General features: G+C 45.4%; 9 protein-coding genes across 9 annotated transcripts; 4 read left to right on the forward strand and 5 right to left on the reverse strand.

Moving 5' to 3' along the window:
• Nucleotides 1-142: 142 nt before the first annotated feature.
• Nucleotides 143-1289, forward strand: ASPWEDRAFT_730442 (short chain dehydrogenase/reductase family protein; the record flags this gene model as incomplete). The annotated part of the gene is made up of 4 exons (XM_040839272.1): nt 143-233; nt 281-469; nt 620-921; nt 975-1289. The coding sequence occupies 4 exons, from the start codon at nt 143-145 to the stop codon at nt 1287-1289; spliced, it is 897 nt and encodes a 298-aa protein (XP_040693810.1).
• Nucleotides 1290-1937: 648 nt separating this feature from the next.
• Nucleotides 1938-3027, reverse strand: ASPWEDRAFT_122776 (SDR family NAD(P)-dependent oxidoreductase). Its single transcript, XM_040829167.1, has 2 exons — nt 2905-3027; nt 1938-2844 (listed from the first exon to the last, which is right to left on the reverse strand). Exons 1-2 carry the CDS (start codon nt 2966-2968, stop codon nt 2021-2023), a joined length of 888 nt encoding a protein of 295 aa, XP_040693811.1. The 5' UTR covers nt 2969-3027; the 3' UTR covers nt 1938-2020.
• A 460-nt stretch (nt 3028-3487) lies between these two features.
• On the reverse strand, nt 3488-4132 carry ASPWEDRAFT_33458 (Con-6 family protein). Its single transcript, XM_040833794.1, has 3 exons — nt 4056-4132; nt 3851-4003; nt 3488-3788 (listed from the first exon to the last, which is right to left on the reverse strand). Exons 1-3 carry the CDS (start codon nt 4097-4099, stop codon nt 3704-3706), a joined length of 282 nt encoding a protein of 93 aa, XP_040693812.1. The 5' UTR covers nt 4100-4132; the 3' UTR covers nt 3488-3703.
• Nucleotides 4133-4619: 487 nt separating this feature from the next.
• Nucleotides 4620-5684, reverse strand: ASPWEDRAFT_22343 (caleosin family protein; the record flags this gene model as incomplete). Its single annotated transcript, XM_040832325.1, has 5 exons — nt 4620-4730; nt 4785-4877; nt 4930-5091; nt 5152-5376; nt 5442-5684. The coding sequence occupies 5 exons, from the start codon at nt 5682-5684 to the stop codon at nt 4620-4622; spliced, it is 834 nt and encodes a 277-aa protein (XP_040693813.1).
• Nucleotides 5685-6957: 1273 nt separating this feature from the next.
• Nucleotides 6958-12346, forward strand: ASPWEDRAFT_192530 (uncharacterized protein). The gene is made up of 5 exons (XM_040832252.1): nt 6958-7776; nt 7827-7954; nt 8005-8305; nt 8362-10011; nt 10064-12346. The coding sequence occupies exons 1-5, from the start codon at nt 7090-7092 to the stop codon at nt 12242-12244; spliced, it is 4947 nt and encodes a 1648-aa protein (XP_040693814.1). The 5' UTR covers nt 6958-7089; the 3' UTR covers nt 12245-12346.
• A 1038-nt stretch (nt 12347-13384) lies between these two features.
• Nucleotides 13385-14108, forward strand: ASPWEDRAFT_166225 (uncharacterized protein; the record flags this gene model as incomplete). The annotated part of the gene is made up of 2 exons (XM_040829958.1): nt 13385-13661; nt 13726-14108. The coding sequence occupies 2 exons, from the start codon at nt 13385-13387 to the stop codon at nt 14106-14108; spliced, it is 660 nt and encodes a 219-aa protein (XP_040693815.1).
• Nucleotides 14109-14450: 342 nt separating this feature from the next.
• ASPWEDRAFT_730450 (uncharacterized protein) lies at nt 14451-14957 on the forward strand (the record flags this gene model as incomplete). Its single annotated transcript, XM_040839273.1, has 1 exon — nt 14451-14957. The coding sequence occupies one exon, from the start codon at nt 14451-14453 to the stop codon at nt 14832-14834; it is 384 nt and encodes a 127-aa protein (XP_040693816.1). The 3' UTR covers nt 14835-14957.
• Nucleotides 14958-15235: 278 nt separating this feature from the next.
• Nucleotides 15236-16619, reverse strand: ASPWEDRAFT_178031 (uncharacterized protein; the record flags this gene model as incomplete). Its single annotated transcript, XM_040831751.1, has 2 exons — nt 15236-16197; nt 16300-16619. The coding sequence occupies 2 exons, from the start codon at nt 16617-16619 to the stop codon at nt 15312-15314; spliced, it is 1206 nt and encodes a 401-aa protein (XP_040693817.1). The 3' UTR covers nt 15236-15311.
• Nucleotides 16620-16761: 142 nt separating this feature from the next.
• ASPWEDRAFT_33462 (uncharacterized protein) lies at nt 16762-18257 on the reverse strand. Its single transcript, XM_040833795.1, has 3 exons — nt 17644-18257; nt 17311-17590; nt 16762-17255 (listed from the first exon to the last, which is right to left on the reverse strand). The coding sequence occupies exons 1-3, from the start codon at nt 17886-17888 to the stop codon at nt 16995-16997; spliced, it is 786 nt and encodes a 261-aa protein (XP_040693818.1). The 5' UTR covers nt 17889-18257; the 3' UTR covers nt 16762-16994.
• Between the last annotated feature and the right edge of the window lie 1228 nt (nt 18258-19485).

Here is a 19485-nt window from a genome sequence, read left to right on the forward strand (position 1 = left end):
GTCATTTACAAGCATATGACGTAGATTCACTATCCAAACATCCATAATATAAACAACACAATAAATCCATACTGTCAAGTTGTTATCTTCTTGACATTTCACTATCTAATCCACTTAATTCACCTTAGGGACGCGTATCATCATGCAATCAGCACTTAAGCCAGTCATTGGCCCTAAAAAAGAGAACAGTGACTTTACGGGCCGGGTCGCTATTGTATTAGGCGGAGCACTAGGTATTCTGGAATACACCGATGTGGCTTCGGTTTTTATTAACAGGAAGGTAGCTATGAAATATCTCGGGCGTTTGTATTGAATGGCGCCCGTGTGATCATGGTCAATCGAAAAGGGGACCAAGGTGATGAAGCAATTAAGGCCATTAAAAAAGAAGCGGGCAATGATGCGGATATTGAATGGATCCCATGCGACATGGGAGACTTGAAGCAGACCAAGGAAATTTTCACAAAGCTACGTCCGAAGAAAAGCGACTTGATTTGGTAGGAAAATGCACCCTGCGCCTCAATGTCTCCCATTAACTTATGTACTCAGCTGGTGCTATCCGCTGGTATCAATGCAAACCAGGATGGTGAGACGAATGACCGAATCGACCGTCATTTCCAAGTAAACTGGCTGGGCCAGTTTTATGTCTGCAACCTGCTTTGCCCACTGATTCATAAAACATCCAAGTTCCCTGACACACCTGCCCCCCGGATTGTATTCGAATCATCCGAGCAGCATTGTGCCGCACCAAAAGAAGTTCACTTTGCCTCAATTGATGAAATTAATAACGACAAAATTGATCCTACTCAACTGTACGGCAGATCCAAACTTGCAATCATCCTAGGGGTCAAGTACGGTCTTGTAGATCGCGTTATCAAACCGAACAAGGACAATATCTACGCGCTCTCGGTGCATCCAGGTGCTGTAAGTTCATCAAGATATGGAAATAACCCTGCGTCATGATTAACCTAGTATAGGTCAATACCGCCATGCAGCATCAATGGAAGGACGCTTACCCGGATCTGACGGGAAAGCTTATCACGGCAGCTATGCTTGCAGTGGGGCGTGATGTTGAACAAGGCTCATTCAGCGCTTTGTGGGCCGCAACGAGTCCAGAGATTGAAAATAAAAGATTGAATGGATACTATTTTACAGACCCTGGCAAACAGGGCAAGGAATCTGCTCAAGCTTCTGATTCTACTCTAGGAGCCGCTCTTTGGGATTTGAGTGAACGACTTATTAAGGAGAAGTTTGGAGACGACGCAATTGCTGACTGGAGCGCAAGTATATAAGATCATTTCATTTGGGGTACGGAAGCCAAAAGGAAGCAAAATGGCAGAACTGAGCGATGTTCCGGCTGAATATCCGAGTAAAGAAAAGGATATGGCAGAAGTATTGCTTTTCACTACTTCAAACCAATCAATATCAAACTGTTGTGGGAAGCAGGTACATACTGCAGCTACTAGTCGAAACTTTGCTCTCAACATTGCTTTTACTCAATAGAAACCAGACAGCGTGGATGTTTGAATTATAATGATACGTATTCGTAAACCTTGCTCTTGAGGAGTCAGGCCATGCGCCACATGTTGTCTATGTTTGGCAATGGGCTGCTCCTCATGGCAAGAAGATGCCAGGTCCACGCGGCTTAGGTCCCTATCTTCACCCTTTTTATAAAGTTTTTGGTTTGTTCTAGTGTTGGGGTTCTTATTGTATTCGATTTAATAGATTAGAAGGATTCAATTATAATATCTTTCTAAAGACAGTCTTTCAATACTTGTCCTTGACCAATAATTTGAAAGTACGCCTGAACTTGTTAGCCTAGAGGAAAGTAATTCCATTCAATATAAGATTACTGGAAAAGTACTACGACAGTGACGAAAGAGTATAACTTCATAGCTACCGACCAATAAGCCGATGGGGTATGGCATGTTTATAAACATCGCGAAACATGAAATGATTGGATTGGAATAATTAATCTGCCATGATATTTTAGGCGTGATACATATGTTCTTGAAATAGTATATTAGAGTGTGCCAGTTGCCAGCAAATATCCACCGTCCACAACAATTGTTTGACCATTGAGATATTGATTTGAGACAGTGAATAGAACAGTACTTCCTATGTCTTCATCTTTCCCTGGTCGCGCAGCGGGGACTTTGCCTTCGAACTTTTCTTTTGGGATTGTGCTCTTTTGTTTCTCATCACTGCCTTCAGTCGTCATTTCGGACGGGAAGACCCCGGGAGCGATGTTGTTCACGCGAATTTTGAGTTCCGAGGAAACAATCTCATGAGCCAACATCTTAGTTAGATGAACAGCAGCTGCCTTACTAGCGTTGTAGGCGAAGTGATGCTGGGATGTTTTGACGAGGCCTGAGATCGACGAGATGTTGATAACAGTACTAGACCAGCCGCGCTTCTCCTCTGTACCCTTGTTCAGTAAGGGGAGGAAAGCAGTGGTCACGAAGAAAAGCTGAGCGACATTGGTGCGCATAACTTCTTCCCACTCCTGGAATTTACTCTGGTTTTTGAACAGCGCTTCCTGTAATTTTTTGGGGTCCTTTTGGTCTGTGTCCTGAGTTGGAGAGCTAATACCGGCATTGTTGATCAAAATGTGCAGTTTCGACTCCTTGGCGGATATCTCGTCGACAAGCTTCTGAATCGACTCCTTCGAGGTGACGTCGGCAGCAATCGGGATGATTTGGCCTGGAATATCCTTCGAGTATATCTCTGCAACACGGTCTAGTTTTTCCTTTGTGCGACCAGTGATATAGACCTTAGCACCATTGACGGCGAGAGATTGAGTGGCCATCAAGCCAATGCCTGACCCTCCACCGGTGACAAGAGCGACTATCCACTGTGTCAGTGACACCACAGTTAGAGAAAGCCAGTTTAACCTTTGCAACTCACCTCTGCCCTTCAGATTGAAAAGGTGTTCGAGCTTAAAGCTCTGGTTACTTTCTTGAGCAGACATGGTATTTACTCGAAGGTTCAATAAGAATAAATTAAAATAAAACAAAAATATGTTGATGGAGGAATTCTTGCATATCCTTTTGTCGCATACGGGCTGTTATATGTTTTCCAACTTGCTAGCCTTACGTCAATACCTAGAATGCATGGAAGGAGGCTCTATTACAGGCCCTTAGATGAAGCGAGAGCAAAACGATCGAGTACGACAGTGTGAGGTAAGTTCTTCGTAACTTATTAGTCAGAGAGCCATAATGACGAGACATTGACGTATCCTTGTAGGAAGAGCAGACCAAATATCCCCAGACTCCAGAAATGCTAGAAACATGTTATTTTCCTGTTTTTTTGGTCTAGCGACCGAAGTTCTACTTATCTTTTGGAGCCTAATCATGCGTGGTTTCGCAATTCAAAATACAAGCTAAATTCAAAGACACTTCGGGAGTCCAGTCCAGAACCATCAGTATGTATAATTAAACCACGGTATGTATAAAATTGAAGACAACCAATAGTAAAGTAGTTTAGTTCAACGAATATTCCATTCTTGATTATTTGTCCCCAACACCAAGTAGGTGGTCCAAAACTGCAAATAGCCACAAAGCAAGGGTTCGAGGAAATGTATATGATTTGTTATTTTCATGGTACACTTTTGAATAATAACTGCTACCCTCAATGCATATCGCATTCTCTCCTTCCCACTTATACCCTCGTGCCTGTATTACATATTGGATGACCAAAGACGATATTACTCCTCCGGAACATGCCTTTCCTGCATTTCCTCAGCAGCTCTCTGCTTCCCGCCCTCCGTCACACCAGGATTGTGCTGCGCACTAAATAGAGGGCCATCAGTATACGTACGATACTCCTCCAATAACTTCCGTATTTCACTCACGCCTTAAGCCCAGCTGAAACCCTCATTGGATCTTTGTTTTGATCGCCCCTGGCTTCATATAGCTCGTCGCGCGGGCGGTCACCACCGATTTCATTGAGCATAGCTTGTGCATTTTGCTTCGCTTCTTCGGAGACGTTGGGGTTGCTCAGAGTGCTGCAAAAGGTTACCTTGGACATATGATATGTTGTTTCAAGTCGACACTTACGCTTTGTACCCACGCATCTGGTTGAGCCTTTCTTCCGTAGACATGTTGTCAGGTGAGTGAGTCTGTTCAGACAAACGGTAATAATAGAATAACTTGCACTTATTGCTTGGACGGATAATTCTTGTCTTTATATGCGTTGCAATAAAGAGCGGGTCGTCACACATCATCTCGCCTTCACTATATCCGGCAGTTTTTTTAACTTCATGATATAACTATGATGCCAGCAACAGCTGCATTAACAGTCAGCGATATATCTTACCACATGAGTAGCTCATGTTGGGGCATGATGAATTCGGAAGGCCCTAGACTCACATATTCAGTACCCAAACTAAAAAGGCAGATAGTACTCCAGAGCCCGAGCAGTAGCAATTCTGTAAGATATAGCGCCCTGACACCATTTCCATTGAGCTTGGAATAGATTTACTGAATAGAATTGCTACGGAAAACCAAGACTAGGCTCTGGTTCATGAGAATGAGTGGATAAGTTCAAAAATTCAGATTCAAGTATCATTTTGAGCATCTAGTTCATTACATCAACGGCTTCAGTGAAACAGGCGCATCCCGTTATGCGAGCAACTTCTTTCCTCCGATAAATCCATCTCCTCCTAAGCCCCAACCCTGTGTCCAGCCAGTTGGAGTCTTCCTTGTTTCCCTTATTTTCCAGAACAGCGAGCCCTAGCAATTGTTAGTCAAGCCATATCCCTCAACAATTCGAACAAGTTGCCATACATCATATACCGCCCGTAGATCCTCTCTCTGTACTTTGTTATCCTTTTGAATCAAAAGCCAGGTTGTACCCCATTCAAAAACCGCTGCAAACCACTGCAAAATCGTTAGCGTTTGTCAAAAATGACTGCCCAGATTGAAAACCTACCCCGAAGGGATCAGCGGCGCATCTATGGCCGTGCATTAGCTGGAAAAGCTCTCGAAGTGTCAAAGCTCCATCGTCATCTGTATCCCATTTTGAGAACAAATTCTCGAAGAGTTGCGGTACGAAACGACCCTCTGGATCGTAGACGCCACTGTCTGAACCATGCTGATCTAGCCGTTAGCTTTACCGTTGACTCTAATTTACCGCAGTTTCTGAATTATTCACCTTAGCTTTATGAATGCTTGTTATATAAACTCGGAACCATGGGTCAGGCAACCACGAGTATGCTAGGCGTGTGGGGTAGGAGAAGTTGACGTTGATTATGAAGGTCGCAAGTATCGAGAATAAAATGTTGAAGCCGAGCTCCCGAAACCCAATGTAGGTATCCCAAGGGTAAATCATCCCATCCCCATCGCGATCCCAGAAAAGGATGTGCTGCTGAAGAGGCGACTATATATCATCAGCTTCAGCACAATGGCAATAGATATCAACAAAATCATAGTTCCGATCCATACATAACCGTCACATTTTCTGGCCCATTCTAGGTCGCCCTCGGGTTTTTCTACAGACAACGCTGCGTTAGCTCGCGCAACACCAGGGTTTCCTACGGTGTCGGCGAGGGAGATTGCTGGGAGCCGCTTGCTGGTGATGTAGCTCTTCTCGGCAACCACAACAGTCTCATTGTTCTCTTCCGCAGCCTTGGTGTATGGCTTTCTCTCGCGGGTTTCTCTTGCATGTGTGGACGTTGGTTCGGGCATGATGATAGGTTGAAAAATTGAGAGGGATGATCAAAAGTGATGATCAGCGAAGACAAAATGATCCAAGAGACTACAATCTGCCTGTACTTATTTAATGTAGCACTCTTGAAATCTAGAGTGAAAGCTCCATGTAATTATGTGGTTGGCATGTGGACTGCGGTCGCGTGACCTGTGTACACGGAATGCTTGCGTTTTCAGGATTGAATGACGTGACGTCATGGGGCCAGGTTGAGCAAAAGCCCGGGGTTACTCATACATGAAAGCAACTATACACTTGTGATATTATAAGCCCATCCGTATTATATCCAATTGGGCAAATTTCGCGACATATGATTTGTAGTACTCGTGGTTAAGGGAGCTTGTTTTCAGATTACGGCGAGCATGCACAGACACCCGAAGGTTGCTACTACCAGTACCCCGGAGAGCAATAACCAGTTCCATGAACCAAGCCTTAAATCCAAGAGTTTCAGAGAGCCTGGTTTCTTGGCAGTTGGTAGTTCAGGCAGCTTAGACACGAGTACTTCATGGTGACCTCACTAATTGGTGTAATAGGGTCTGGTCAACCTTCACATGGTAGTAACCTTTTGAGCAACAGCAAATCAAGATTATTAAATTTATGATGGCTTACTTCCGTATTAAGTGGTCTAGGATAAATACGGGTACGTCCCGCGAAACAATTGAGAAAGCCGAAGAATGCTTCAGTCGGCGCTTGCTGGAGGCTGGTACACTCCACCCCAGTCCACAAATAATGAATGATAGTGTTAACGTGCTACTTCAGGTCGATCTGTCGACCTATTGCTGTATAGAAATGTATGTAACATGTCTATTGTGATCCCACGCTTGTAAAGCCATTCTTATACATCGAATAACTTCCATTTTGTTGATAATAACAAGCCTGTCCATACTAATCTATGACTCAGATTAAGAGGGGATGTGTGATAATGTGATGAACTTGCATACAGAAGCGGGTCGGGCCTTGGAACCGAAGATCTTCTATGGTACCATTGCATTGAAAAAACAATCGATGGTTCCTCAATTTTATAAAAATAGAGCTTAATTGTAGATCTAGTTGGTCCTCTATAAATATAAGGTTCTATGTCCTAGCTGTGCCAGTAAAACCAGGTAGATTCGACCAGAAGTGGGGAAAAGACCCCCCTGCTATATGTACAACGACAAATCCGGTAATCACTAGACTCAAATGGAGACTAAAGCTGCACGTCTGATTTGAATGAACACGTCAGTCAGCCTCGTTCGATCGCTCGCTTGCCGCCGTGGGAATTTTTCCTATCTGTGGCCGTTTCTCCTGTTAATCAACCTGGCTACTTGCTACACAGGATACACATAATTACTACACGCTCTGTTTGGTCAACCTTTTGATCTTGCGGTACAAGATTACAAATTTACAATGACAAGATACCGTTTCCGTGAGAAAATCGGGCTGCCTTGTCTTAAACGATCGAAACAAAAATACAAAAGAAAGGAAAAGGAAAAAGAAGAGGAAGTTGAAGTGGAAAATCTTGTTGGGGAACAATTTGCCCTTCCTCAAGAGAATGTGCCGCCTCAACAACCAGAAGAGCCACGTCCAGATAGCCGGCTGAACGAAACGAGCGAAACAAATGAAACAAATGACATAGATGTAACAGATGATACAAAAGGACTGGATTCAATGGATGAAACGAACGATAAGGAAAACAATACTGAAAAAGCCGACGAAATCGTAATTGATTACAAGGAGTTGAAAACACGGACAGACCTTTGGAAAAGGGCTTATGAGCAGTTCGAGCAAAAAGAACCAGCGCTTATTGCATCTTACGAAAAAGGCCTGTTGAGATCTGGACTCGCAGACAGACATGATGACGGGACAGATCCAGAGGCGCGAAAGAAGCAGCTACAAGACTTTGTCAATCAAAAGTTGGACGAAATAGAGGCGAGAAAATTGGTTGTGACCATACGAGATAAGAAGATTGTTGTCAAGGATGAAATCCGCCATATTGTCCATGGGATTGTAAAGGTGAAGGATGTCATCTCTGCAGCGATTGCCAGTGAGCCCCATGCGGCATTGGCTTGGGCTGGCGTGTTGGTCATTTTACCAGTGGGTGTCTCTATACTTGATTTTTTAGACTCTAACTGATGAATATCTAGGTCTTCTTGAACCCCATAACTCAAGCGGAAGAGGCTGTCAAGGGATTGAGTACCATATCAGAAATCATGATAAAGTACCAATCCATAGAAGAGCATCAGCTTCCCAGTCACTCTCGGGACTCTGAAAAGTAATGTCAAGATAGACCTAAGGCAGAAATAATATACTAACAAGTGGTAGGAAATCTACACGCGATACAATATACAGAAACTCGTTAGAGGGAAATGTTGTGAAGATGTACACTCACATACTAGAGTATCAAATGAGTCTCGCTAAAAGCTTTTCTCGTTCCAAGTTTGTTCAATTCCTGAGAGACCTTGCTCCCGTCGATGATTGGAAAGACATGGTTGGAAAGATACAAGATCTGGATGGAACCATATTCAAACAGCTGGAATGTCTGTCGCAGAGTGCCACTTTACAAGTGAAGGAAACAGTTGATGAGATCCATTCCCAGGTTGATAACATCAAAGAGGACACAAAGGTAACATGTCCCGTACTCGAGGCGACGCTGTATACATTTACTAACATCTTCCTCAGTTTATCAAGAATTCAGAGCTTCTGGAAAAACTACATGCTGTACAAAATTCTGCATTCGATTCCGGAGACCAAGGCAATATTGAATGTTTACCAGGCACACAAGTGGACATGCTCAGCCGAATCCAAGACTGGATCGATAACCCTTATGCACCGCCTATCTTCTGGATGCATGGCATGGCAGGGACAGGAAAGTCCACCATTGCTCGGACTGTGGCATCAAAGCTCCACAAGATGGAGCACTTGGTGGACAAGGAATCGCCCAATGATGCCTACCTTGGGGCTAACTTCTTCTTTAAAAGGACTGATAATCAGCGCAATAACCCGAAAGCGTTTTTCCCCACGCTCGCGAGTAATCTGGCCGAGTCCCTGCCAGATCTTGTTGAACCTATCTGCAATGCCATTAGGAGAAACAACGATATAGCCAGTGAGCATCTGAGAAACCAATGGGGTGAATTAATCCGCCAACCTCTACGAGATCTGGAAGAAAGATTCTTTTCGCATCCGACTATCGTCATCGTTGTTGATGCTCTGGATGAATGCGAGGCTATAGATGAATTTGGAAATCTCAACGTAAAGATCATACTGAATCTATTTGGCCAGCTGAAAAACATTAAATCACTCAGGATGCGAGTCTTGATCACAAGTCGCTCGACAAATGAGATACAATCCCGATTTGGAAAATTAACAAGTGACGAAAAGGAAAATGAGACGCTTCAGAAGATTTCTCTCTCGAATAGCGACAACTCACCAACAGACCTTCATCTCTACTTCCAGCACGAGATGGGGAGTATCAGAGACTATCATGAACGGGAGGATACCTGGCCTGGGAATCAAGCTATCGAGAAACTCGTGTTGAAAGCGGATGGACTTTTCATCTTTGCAGCTACTATCTGCAGGTGGTTTTATAATCCCAAGATTAATGTGAGTGATCGCATGCAGACGATCCTGGAGAACGACATCGTTGGGCCTCAGGAGACACTTGATAAATTGTATATTGAAATCCTCGAGGCCGAAGTTACTGAAGGAATGACTGAAGCAGAGAAGAAGAAGCAGCTTTCATTGTTTCATGATGTTGTCGGGTCAATTATGATCATGTTCGATTCAGTGCCTATCTCCGTGTTGGCTAGACTCATACTGCTCGAGGAGCATAAAGAAGAGGATATGCTGTATGCGATCCGAAAATTGTTGGACTGTCTTGGGCCGGTATTGGCAGTGCCTGAAAACAGTGACCATTCAGTCGAACTGCTCCATCTCTCATTCCGTGATTTCCTTGTCGATCAAGAGAGATCTGGTGATGATTTCTGGATTGATGAAAAGAAAGCCCACGGAAATGTTTTCAAGTGGTGTTTGCACATCATGGACAGCACCTTGAAACGAGATTTGTGCCATCTTAGGAAGGTCAACACTCGGTATAGTCAAGTGGGGGCTGATCGACTGGATGAATATCTCCCGGATCATGTAAAATATGCGTGTTGCTATTGGGTCAGTCATCTTCAGGAGAGTTATATTGTGGCTTGTGATGGAGGTACTATCCATACATTTCTCAAAGCGCATTTTACTCACTGGGTAGAGGCCATGTGTCTAATGGGGAAAGCGCCTGCTGGTATTCTTATACTTAATGACCTTCTCGCCTATATTTCTACTCTTCTGGTAAGTCAATCTGATCGTATAAAGCTGGATATATACTTACAAGAAGTTACAGGAAGAAAAAAGTACAGATCTGCACGCATTTGTGGAAGATGGGAAGCGTTTCATCACCACTTTCCGGTCAACCATTGAAGAATTCCCATTGCAATTATACACATCTGCTCTCTTATTTACACCGCGAAGGAGTATTGTGCGACATTATTTTGAAGAGGAAATCCCGAGATGGATTCAAACATGTCTAGGAGTGACAGAAAATTGGGATTCACTATCGCAGACCCTCCAGGGGCATACAGACATTGTGAGCAGTGTCAAGTTCTCCCCAGATAATAAATCGGTTGCATCGGCATCTCACGACGAGACAATCAGGCTGTGGGATGTATCTACTTGGAGATGTTTGCAAGTGCTCAGAGGACATCAAGATGAGGTTAACGATGTGTCATTCTCATCAGATGGTAGGACATTGGCATCTGCTTCTAGAGACACAACAGTTCGATTATGGGATCTAGCCACTGGGGAGTCAAACATCTATCAAGGCTTTTCGGAGATGGAAAAAGTTATATTTTCCCCTGATGACAAGAAATTGGCGGCGATATCCGATTATTATGAGGTCTATCTCTGGACTCTAGATACAGCAGATCCATGGACGTTAACTAAGACTTATGACGTCAATTGCTATGATGTCATGGCGTTCTCACCTGATAGCAAGTTCTTGGCATGTGGTGACGATGAACATGTTTATCTCTGGGATACAATTGAGGGGAACTTTTCGCATACTGTCAATTGCCCTCAGCCAAAAAACTTTATGTTCACCACTGATGGAGAAACTGTCATGTTTGAGTCTCGCAGTGGGAGTCTTAAATTGTGGAACTGGGACAGAGGAATCTATAAGACCTTCGTTTCTGGCCGTGATGATTATGAGGAAGATGGCTTCCCGTGTGCCTTTTCTCCAGACAGAAGCTCTGTCGCTATAATATCAGAAAGCGAAGGTCAAGTCCATATTTGGGAAATACCAACGGGCAAGAAAATGGCAACTCTGGAAGGCATTTATTTCACTGCTTCCCGGTACTGGAATGTGGAGTGGCTTTCCAAAGGTGATCAGGTGGCCGTTATTGGAGATGAGGGAAGTATTTACATCTGGGATGTTGCCACCAAAACCTTGGTCAAAGAATTAAGCACTGGATATCTCTTTTCCAGCGTTACCTTCTCCAATGATGGTAAATCCATGATTAGCTGTGGCCGCATGCGTGGCGAAGAATGTAATGTTTGGGACTTGGCAATTGAAGTCCCAAAAGAAGCGAATGTTTTGCATCAAACAAAAGTTAATTGCATCGCCATTTGCTCAGATGGTAAATCTTTTGTTTCTGCCACTCAAAACGACCATGTACTGCGGGTGTGGGAAGCAAGTTCAGGGGCACTTTTACGAATCTTAAAGCTTCCATTTGATCCATCTGCATCCTACCCGCGTTTAGCATTTTCTACTGATGCAAAAAGGTTATTATTCAGAGATCAAAACGGGCCAATGACAGTCTGGGATGTGAGCACTTGGGAGCCTTTACAGCAACTGAACTGCACACTGTATCGTATTGAACATGCGGCAATATCTCCGAATGGAATGACCGTGGTAGCTGCGGCTGACTATGGAGTCCAAGTCTGGGACTTACAAGCTGGCGGCTCATGGACAATCCAGTCAATTGGTTCACCAGTAAGATCTCTAGTTTTCTCACCAGTTGAAAGCCTTGTAGCTGTCGCATCTTTTGTGTCTATTAATATCTACGATACCCAAACAGTAAAGCTAATCCATCGTCTAACATGTGACTTCATTCCTAATTGTCTTGCATTTTCCCAAGATGCCAGCCATATTGCAGCAGCAGGAGAATCAATTACTCTGTGGGAGACAGGGTCTGGTACCAAAGTATGGGAGCCTGGGCACAAGGTTGGACATGACAAAAAAATAGAAGATATAGCAATCTCCGAGGATGGCAAATATCTTCATGCTAGAAGAAAGGATGGCATAATCACCTATTCTGTTCATGATTCTGGGCAAAAGGTGAACCCAGTGACCAGCCACAATGTGGATTGGGTGAAATATGGAGACCGGGAGATTATTCTAATTCCTCCTGAATACAGAGCAAAACAAATATGGGACCCTTCTCAGGATGGCATTCTTGCTATATACAATAAGTCAGGGGTGATTATGATTAGCTTTGACAAGACAGACGATCTTTTACTGGATTAACATACAATTCCGAGAAGGAAACCTGGCCAGAGCAAATACTCGCACTTACCACGGACGTCGTGTCTGCTGGCGTTCCTGACGGTCGGGATCCAGAGCGGGAGAAGAGAGTCGACTCTTATTCAAATTTGAAGAACTGTCTTCAAAGCCTTCCCACGGTCCTGGGTCTTTTTAACTCCGCCGAGGATCGAAGAGTCCAGCAGCAGATGGTGGACAACTTAAAGGCTGCTGCATCTCCACGTCTGCCCAATGATGGTTTTACCGGTGTGGTGGACTCATTGAACAAGGCAGCCACCACTCTCAAGAAGCTGGCGAGGAGCGATGATAGCTCTTCCGTCAATTCAATAATTCAGGAACTTTCCAATCTAGCCGCTTCTCTCGCTGTCGATGAAAACTCGGACTTGGTGGCTGTCGTGGACAATGTGGCCATGGAATGGGCTGGCCAAGTCAACAATCTCCAACAAGAAGTCAGCTATCGGTGCAAGTGCGACCCAGGTAATTCTTCCTTTATTGATTCAGTATCAATGCATACTAATTGATATAGGAGTCAGTGGTTAAGGAGGCAGCAGTGCCGGTGCTCACAAGCCTGGGCCAAGAGGCACAGACAGTGACAAAGGCACGATGGCAGTGACTAATGCACGCTTAAATGGCAATGTCCACAACCTAGAAATGAGCCAAGTGTTCACATTCCCCAATCAATTCCAGATGCTGCTCAACAAGGCAGACAGGGCATTTTTCACCAATCGCACTAAGGACCGGGAAAAGGCAGCAGTTTTATATCAACAGCTGATCACACAGCTGAGCTTTATAGCCAAGATTAATCTCAATAAGAATAATTTAAGTAAACTGTCTGCTGCTTACAGCCAGATCCAGGATGACTGGAAGGTCACAATGGAAGTGTCTACATAGCTGCAGTTAATCTACAGCCAGGCCAAATGCCATTTAAATAGACTGACACTGGGCCAGGATATAGGGGGGCATACTGCAGACTGGGCGCCTCGTCTGTCGGCACAATACTATAAAGATAATCTGAAAGCATACCTAGAGACACTTAAAAAGGAGGAGGAGATCACAGCTGACTATAAAGCTACCTATTAGGATGAACTGGACACTTCCACACATGTTAAAGAAGGTATTAAGACCATGAAGTCCAATAAAGACACCGCCACACAGAAGATCAAGCAGCTGATAGGAGAAAACGGCCCAATCAAGACAGCCATCTTCAGGATTGCTAGTCTAACCACTCTCCTCAAGCCTCAACAAGAAAATATACAGAAGGACCTTGCTCGTGTCGAGCTTCAATATTCGCTCGATCCACAGCTGGTCCTCGATTCATTGACTGCCCTGGTCGGTGTCTCATTAAACCCCACATCACTCCTGAATCTGGCCGGTGCGGGCGAAAAACAAGAATGGAGACTTTGTAAAGAAGGACTTAGTCATTAACCAGCCCACCACGTGCAGCGACACGCTCAAGTCCTTGATAGATGGATTCAAAACCCACAAGGACAACACCATCGCGGTGGATGATCCCGGTTCAATGAAAGTGCTCACCACGGCAGAAAATATCCAAAAGATTCTTGATAAGTTCAAGGGTGTCATTCCAAAAAGCACTCTTAATAGGATTAACAAAGATTTAGATGAGTACATGGTCACCATACAAACCAGAAACGAAGCCATAGTGAAGAATAACTGCTGTATCCAGCTACTCACCAAGTCACTCACAGCAGAAGAATACTTCACCAAGCAGATTGAGAACCTAGGCCAGGAAGGTCTCTATATCAACCTATCTCTTCCATCTGTGGTCTTCTGGCTCCACAAAGTCCGTGATAATCTTCGCCTGCAAGTCATGCAAACCCTCAACTACTAAAGCCGCGCCATTTAATACTAGGGCCTCCAGCCAAACCCCAGTGCGTTTAGCCCCATGCCACTGCAGAACTTTGCTTTTTTAGCTAATGCCCAGCTCAAGCTGCGCAGGGCATTTGGAGAATCACTGGAACAGTACACAGCGAGCGTGCACAACACATGGCCTCAGGATACCCAAGAGCACGGCTTCATGCGACAGCTCACTCTAGCTAAACTTAAAATTTTAAAAATAAAAACCTCAAACTCAGCCTATACCACATATCTCCGCCTAAACCCCAACACCGATACCATCTTCGGGGACCGAACAGACATTTAACTCAGCGAAGTCCGTCTCTGGCTACTAGGCATGGACCTAGACGCCGCAGTCACCTGTCAGAAACTCCTCTCCATTGAGCTGATCCACACCGGCGAGGACACCATCCAGGATATCCATCAAAGTGCTTTCCGATTCTCCCATGAACAGGTCATAATCGGGTTCGATTACGACGTCACTAAGGTGAAGAGCCTAAACGAGGCCTGTACAGCCAACGTCTTCAGCAAGCAGAATATCCAGGATGACCACTATATTGGCGATATGGCGGGAAAGAATAGCATTGCGGCGCTGGGTCCGTTTACCACGTGGAGGTTGTCGGTTAGTACTGATCGGACTAATAAGGGGCTTGATATGAGTGGTGTTACGGAGGCGTATTTGGAGTTCAGAGGGACTAGTCGGGCATATGTCAGGAACTGAGAATGGGATCGTCATATACGATTAGTTTATGGGATATAGAATAATCCACGAATACAATCCAGGGAGAGGATTCTTCCAATGCCATACAAGCAGTGGAAACTTAGCTTGCTTACCACAAGCTAGTACTTAGCTGTTATAAGTGCTGACCTAGAAGGGTGTCTAGGGTGCTAGTAGTATCTTTAGTAGCTGTTAACTCTCTTATTTCTATATACACCTGTATATCCAGGGATCTACTAGATGCATACCTGCCAACCAGACTCCCGGAGGCGGTCCAGCAGGCGGACGATATGCGCAGTGATATACTGGCCAAAGGTCATTCCCAGGAAACGGCAGTTCTGAGGATACTATTGTAAGGGATAAAAAGAAATCAAGAAGAACTGAGAGCGATGGGTTAGGGCTATGGCTGATGTGATATGAGCCCTATAGACCAGACCATATACAGAAGTACAGAAGAATAGGTACAATAAACAATATTATTCAGGAAACAGCCACAACAGACTTCCACAGTCTGTCCTTCTCCAGTAAATTCATATCATCCCGGCGCAACATAACCATCACCTCCACCGTGTCATCCGAATTCTTCGCAGGCAGGATAAGCCCAACACCATCTGCCTCGGTATATGGCACTCTGATGCAAGTCGGTCGCCCAAGAGAGCCACCAAAGTCCATCTCGTACAGACCCAGATCCGCCCAACTGGTAATGGTAAGATTACACGAGCTGAACAAGTCCCAGCCAACATGGAGATGATCAGAGCAGTCGGCTAGACGGTACACCTCGGCGATATGGCGGGCGTTGATCCGAGACGACGCGGCGAACTGCGCGATGGCATTGTATATTTCCGGGGATTGGGATTGATGGACGAGGGTGTGGACGGGGAGGTTGGCCAGTGAGTATAGAATGACATTTCCCATGTATGGATCTTCGGGGGTGGAGAAGGATGTGCTGATGCGTCGTCGGCCGTTCACGGCCATGGCTAGCCGGCTGGATGTTTGGATGAGAGGATTGCGTGAGTGCCGGGCTCGAGTGATTGCCGTCCACAGAAGGGCGCAGAGGACGGTGTTAGTGGAGGGGGAAGCGGGCAGATGCGCTTTGATGGCATTGACGTTGACCATGGGGATTGTGAACACTTTGGACGTGCACGATGGAAACTCGGTTGGGAAGGATGAAGGGATACTGGAGTATTCCGGGTGTCGGGCTAGTAGGTCATCGCGCGAGACAGGCAATATCGCAGCCAGATCACCAGAGAGTGCATTGAGAAGCTGCGCATTTCTGCCTTGAAGGGCCATTGGGTGTGTATCAGAAGGCTTGCAGGACTGAACCCAGCGACGGACCAGAGCAGCAAACCCATCCGCATCGACCGCGCTGTGATGGACAGCAACACACAGTCCCATCCCCTCGCAGTCCGCAAACTGAAAGACACCGGCACCAAAGACAGCTCCCATCGCAGGGACCGGTCAGACATACTCTGGAATGGCATCGGGTGGCATTCCAAGCTGACACAATTCTTTGTACTCTAGGGTTATCAACCCTTTGTCGACTAATTGCGGAACGATGTTTGAATCAAAGTGGATTTCGGAGACGTTGCCTTTTGTTGGGTCTCTGGGGACAATACGACCGGATATCCATGGGAGCTGCTGAACAAGATGATCAAGGCCGTGTTGCAGCCTCGCAGAGACCCTTGCAGGGGACTCGGTGGTGGCGAAGGTGAACAGGGCTCTGATATATGTGTTTGGCATCAGCGAGTCCAGCGGGGTGAGACGCTCAACAGATGGATATTCGGCCATGATGAGCTTGTTGGATGCAATGGAAGACGAGACAAATTACGGTCTGTTACTGCCTTAAATATCAAGTCGGCGGGCATACGGCCTCCGCGGGCCCGCCAGCCCGATAGGCAGCATTGAAATGAGGCAGTTAAGTCACTAGAAAGGCCCATTGAATAAGGATTAAGCTAGCTACATGTTCAGGATTTGTAAAGTTCCAGATTTTGCATGAAATATTTACATATGGGGATATGCTTCAGAATATAAGGAGATTTACCGTCTAGTCTGAGTATCAGATATAAGATATAGTTATAACATTATGGTATCTAATACACCCAAACACCAGCCCAAAAAACAAATGAAATTTAAACCATCCAGAACTCCATCCCAGAAGTAAAACTAAACCCAAGGAGCAGGCTTCTGAGTCTCCCAGTGGGCAGTCTCCGCATTGGCAGCCAACTCAGCCACATCGCGTGTCTTGATTCCCGCAGCGATATAAGCAAGTGTAGCGATCAACTCGGGCAGAAAGCTGAGGACAACACGGATAGCAAGAGAGCCGGTGGTAGGGTTCAGCGATGCCTTCTCAGAGCAGAGAGCGACGAGGCTGTAGAAGACGCGGACACCGATGAAGAAGAGCGAGAAGACGATAGTTTTGAGCAGCTATACACCATTAGCACCACCCAGGTATATAGTATAAGATGTGAAAGGGACTTACAGTAGATCCCGCATTACCAACACGGTCACTCCTAGGACGAGGCCCGGTAAACGAAATACCAGTCCACCCGACCAACGCAATCCACGAGAGAGTCAAAACAGCCATGCCGACCTTGACAATCCGCTCGGCCTTGTGCATGTCATCCGCCGTCTGGTCTGTTTTCTGGAGTTTCGCAGATCCAGCAGCAGTCAGAGCCACGCCACCGACAACGAGAATGTGGTAGAAGAGAGCGAGCACCCATTCGAATTTCTTGTTGAGGTTGGGGATGCGCAGAATGCGTCTATATTGCATCAGCCATGTCACGTTATATCGTATGTGTGTAGGAGAACTCACGCTTCATGGAGAATCCCACTCGTGGCGAGGAGAATGGGCGACAAGCCCACGCTAGAGATGATGCTAGCGGCACCGGAAGAGCTCTTCACGGCGAGGCCACCACCTACAACGCGGATGCCGCAGAAGAGGAACAGGAAGAGCCAGCCCATGAAGCCGTTGCGGCCATGTTTGATGAGGGTGTAGAGGACGGGGAGGGCGAGGATGGCATAGATTGCGCACTCGGCCGCTGCGAGGGTGTTGGTCATTGTGATGAAATAGGTGAAGTTGATAAAGATAGAAATGAGATGTAATAATGAGGGGTAGAGATGTCTCAGGATTGTGGATGCAATAGGTAGATGGATGTGATTGACGATTGAGAAAAATAGGATATTCTTCGTATTTAACACCAGAACAAAGAAAGAGTAATATCTCAATGATAATAATAAACCCCGCCCCCAAAAGCCACCCAAACATCCATAGAATAAAACGCCGATCGCTGCTAAGCGAGGAAAAAAAGGAACAAAAAACACGAGAATCTGCATGATTGAGCCCAACATCAACTGCCGCTGCTCAGCCACCCTAATTCAGCATCAGAAAAAGCAGCAGATCAAGTCTGAGGCAAGATAACTTGACTCGTGCTAAGCATACTCAAGACACGACAAGAGGCTGGGCATACGGCCCCATGAGCTTGTCGTGTGGAGAGGGAATGTGCCTTGGCAGTGGGCTTGAATGGCTTCGCTTCTCGTATTGATTGGGGCCAACTTTTCTTTGTTGTTTGACTTTTGATTATTATTAGAAAATGGAATATAGACGTCTAAAGTTCAGATGCTGTACTCGTGACCCGTGACTGTATTCCAGCTGCAACACCAACTTTCTAATGGGGTAACGGGGGGTGTATATACAGTGAGAATAAGACTCCTTCTATATGAATGATCAAAGAAACATCCATCAAATGAAGTATAATGCACGGTTTACCCATAGATACTGTAGAAATGCAAAATACTAACAAGTCTTGGGGTTTACCATCTTTCTCGGCCTGTTACCGAACCAATAATATTGTCCCATTTCATCAGACCCACCGCAACTAACCAATCAGAACTCTGGAATTACTCGACTGCTGTGCTTTGTAGACAGTCAACATCGATATATATTTTGCTGCAGAGTGTGGTGAAACATGGCATTTTCAGGACAATTACCAACACCATTATAATTTGGTATTATTATTATGTCAGTAGAAACAGTAGACAGTGTATATCATGGTACAGTATATAAAAATAAAATGATCAATTAGGAAAGTGGTGTGTTCCCTGCACTGCCAGTCTACTTGTCAACATCGGCTGTATGTCTGCAGCCCTATCGATAAGGAATAAGGCCAAGACGAATAACCCAAACAGGCTAGCGTGGATATCCAGGCTGTGTGCATAACTAGTGCGCACTAAATGATTTTATTGATCCCCAAACATCCCCACTTTTCCGCCCCAAATGCCGGCTTCTGTTTGGCCCCATCTCCATCAGGGCTGTGACTGCTTAATTCCCTCTGCAATCTGTAAGGCTGTGAAGATTATTCTCCTGATTTTCCCATCAGGAATGTAGCTTTTCGGCCCCCAGACCTCCACTTTCTGGCCCCTCGTAACTGACAGGCCATGCATAGCCCCCAGGACTTAAGCTCTTCTGCACTCGAATCATGCAGAGATTCTGTATACGATTCATCTTGGGGGCTGTTTTCTAGGCGCAGACGAGACTGCGCCCCCAAAATGATGTCCAAAATAGAATCTATACAGAAATGTACTGGATTTGAGGTGCTTTGGTGATGCTTCATTGTGTATAAAAGGGTGTCAATGTCCTGTCCAATTCACATTCTCA

Source organism: Aspergillus wentii (genome assembly GCF_001890725.1).
Source record: "Aspergillus wentii DTO 134E9 unplaced genomic scaffold ASPWEscaffold_1, whole genome shotgun sequence".
Taxonomy (NCBI): domain Eukaryota; kingdom Fungi; phylum Ascomycota; class Eurotiomycetes; order Eurotiales; family Aspergillaceae; genus Aspergillus; species Aspergillus wentii.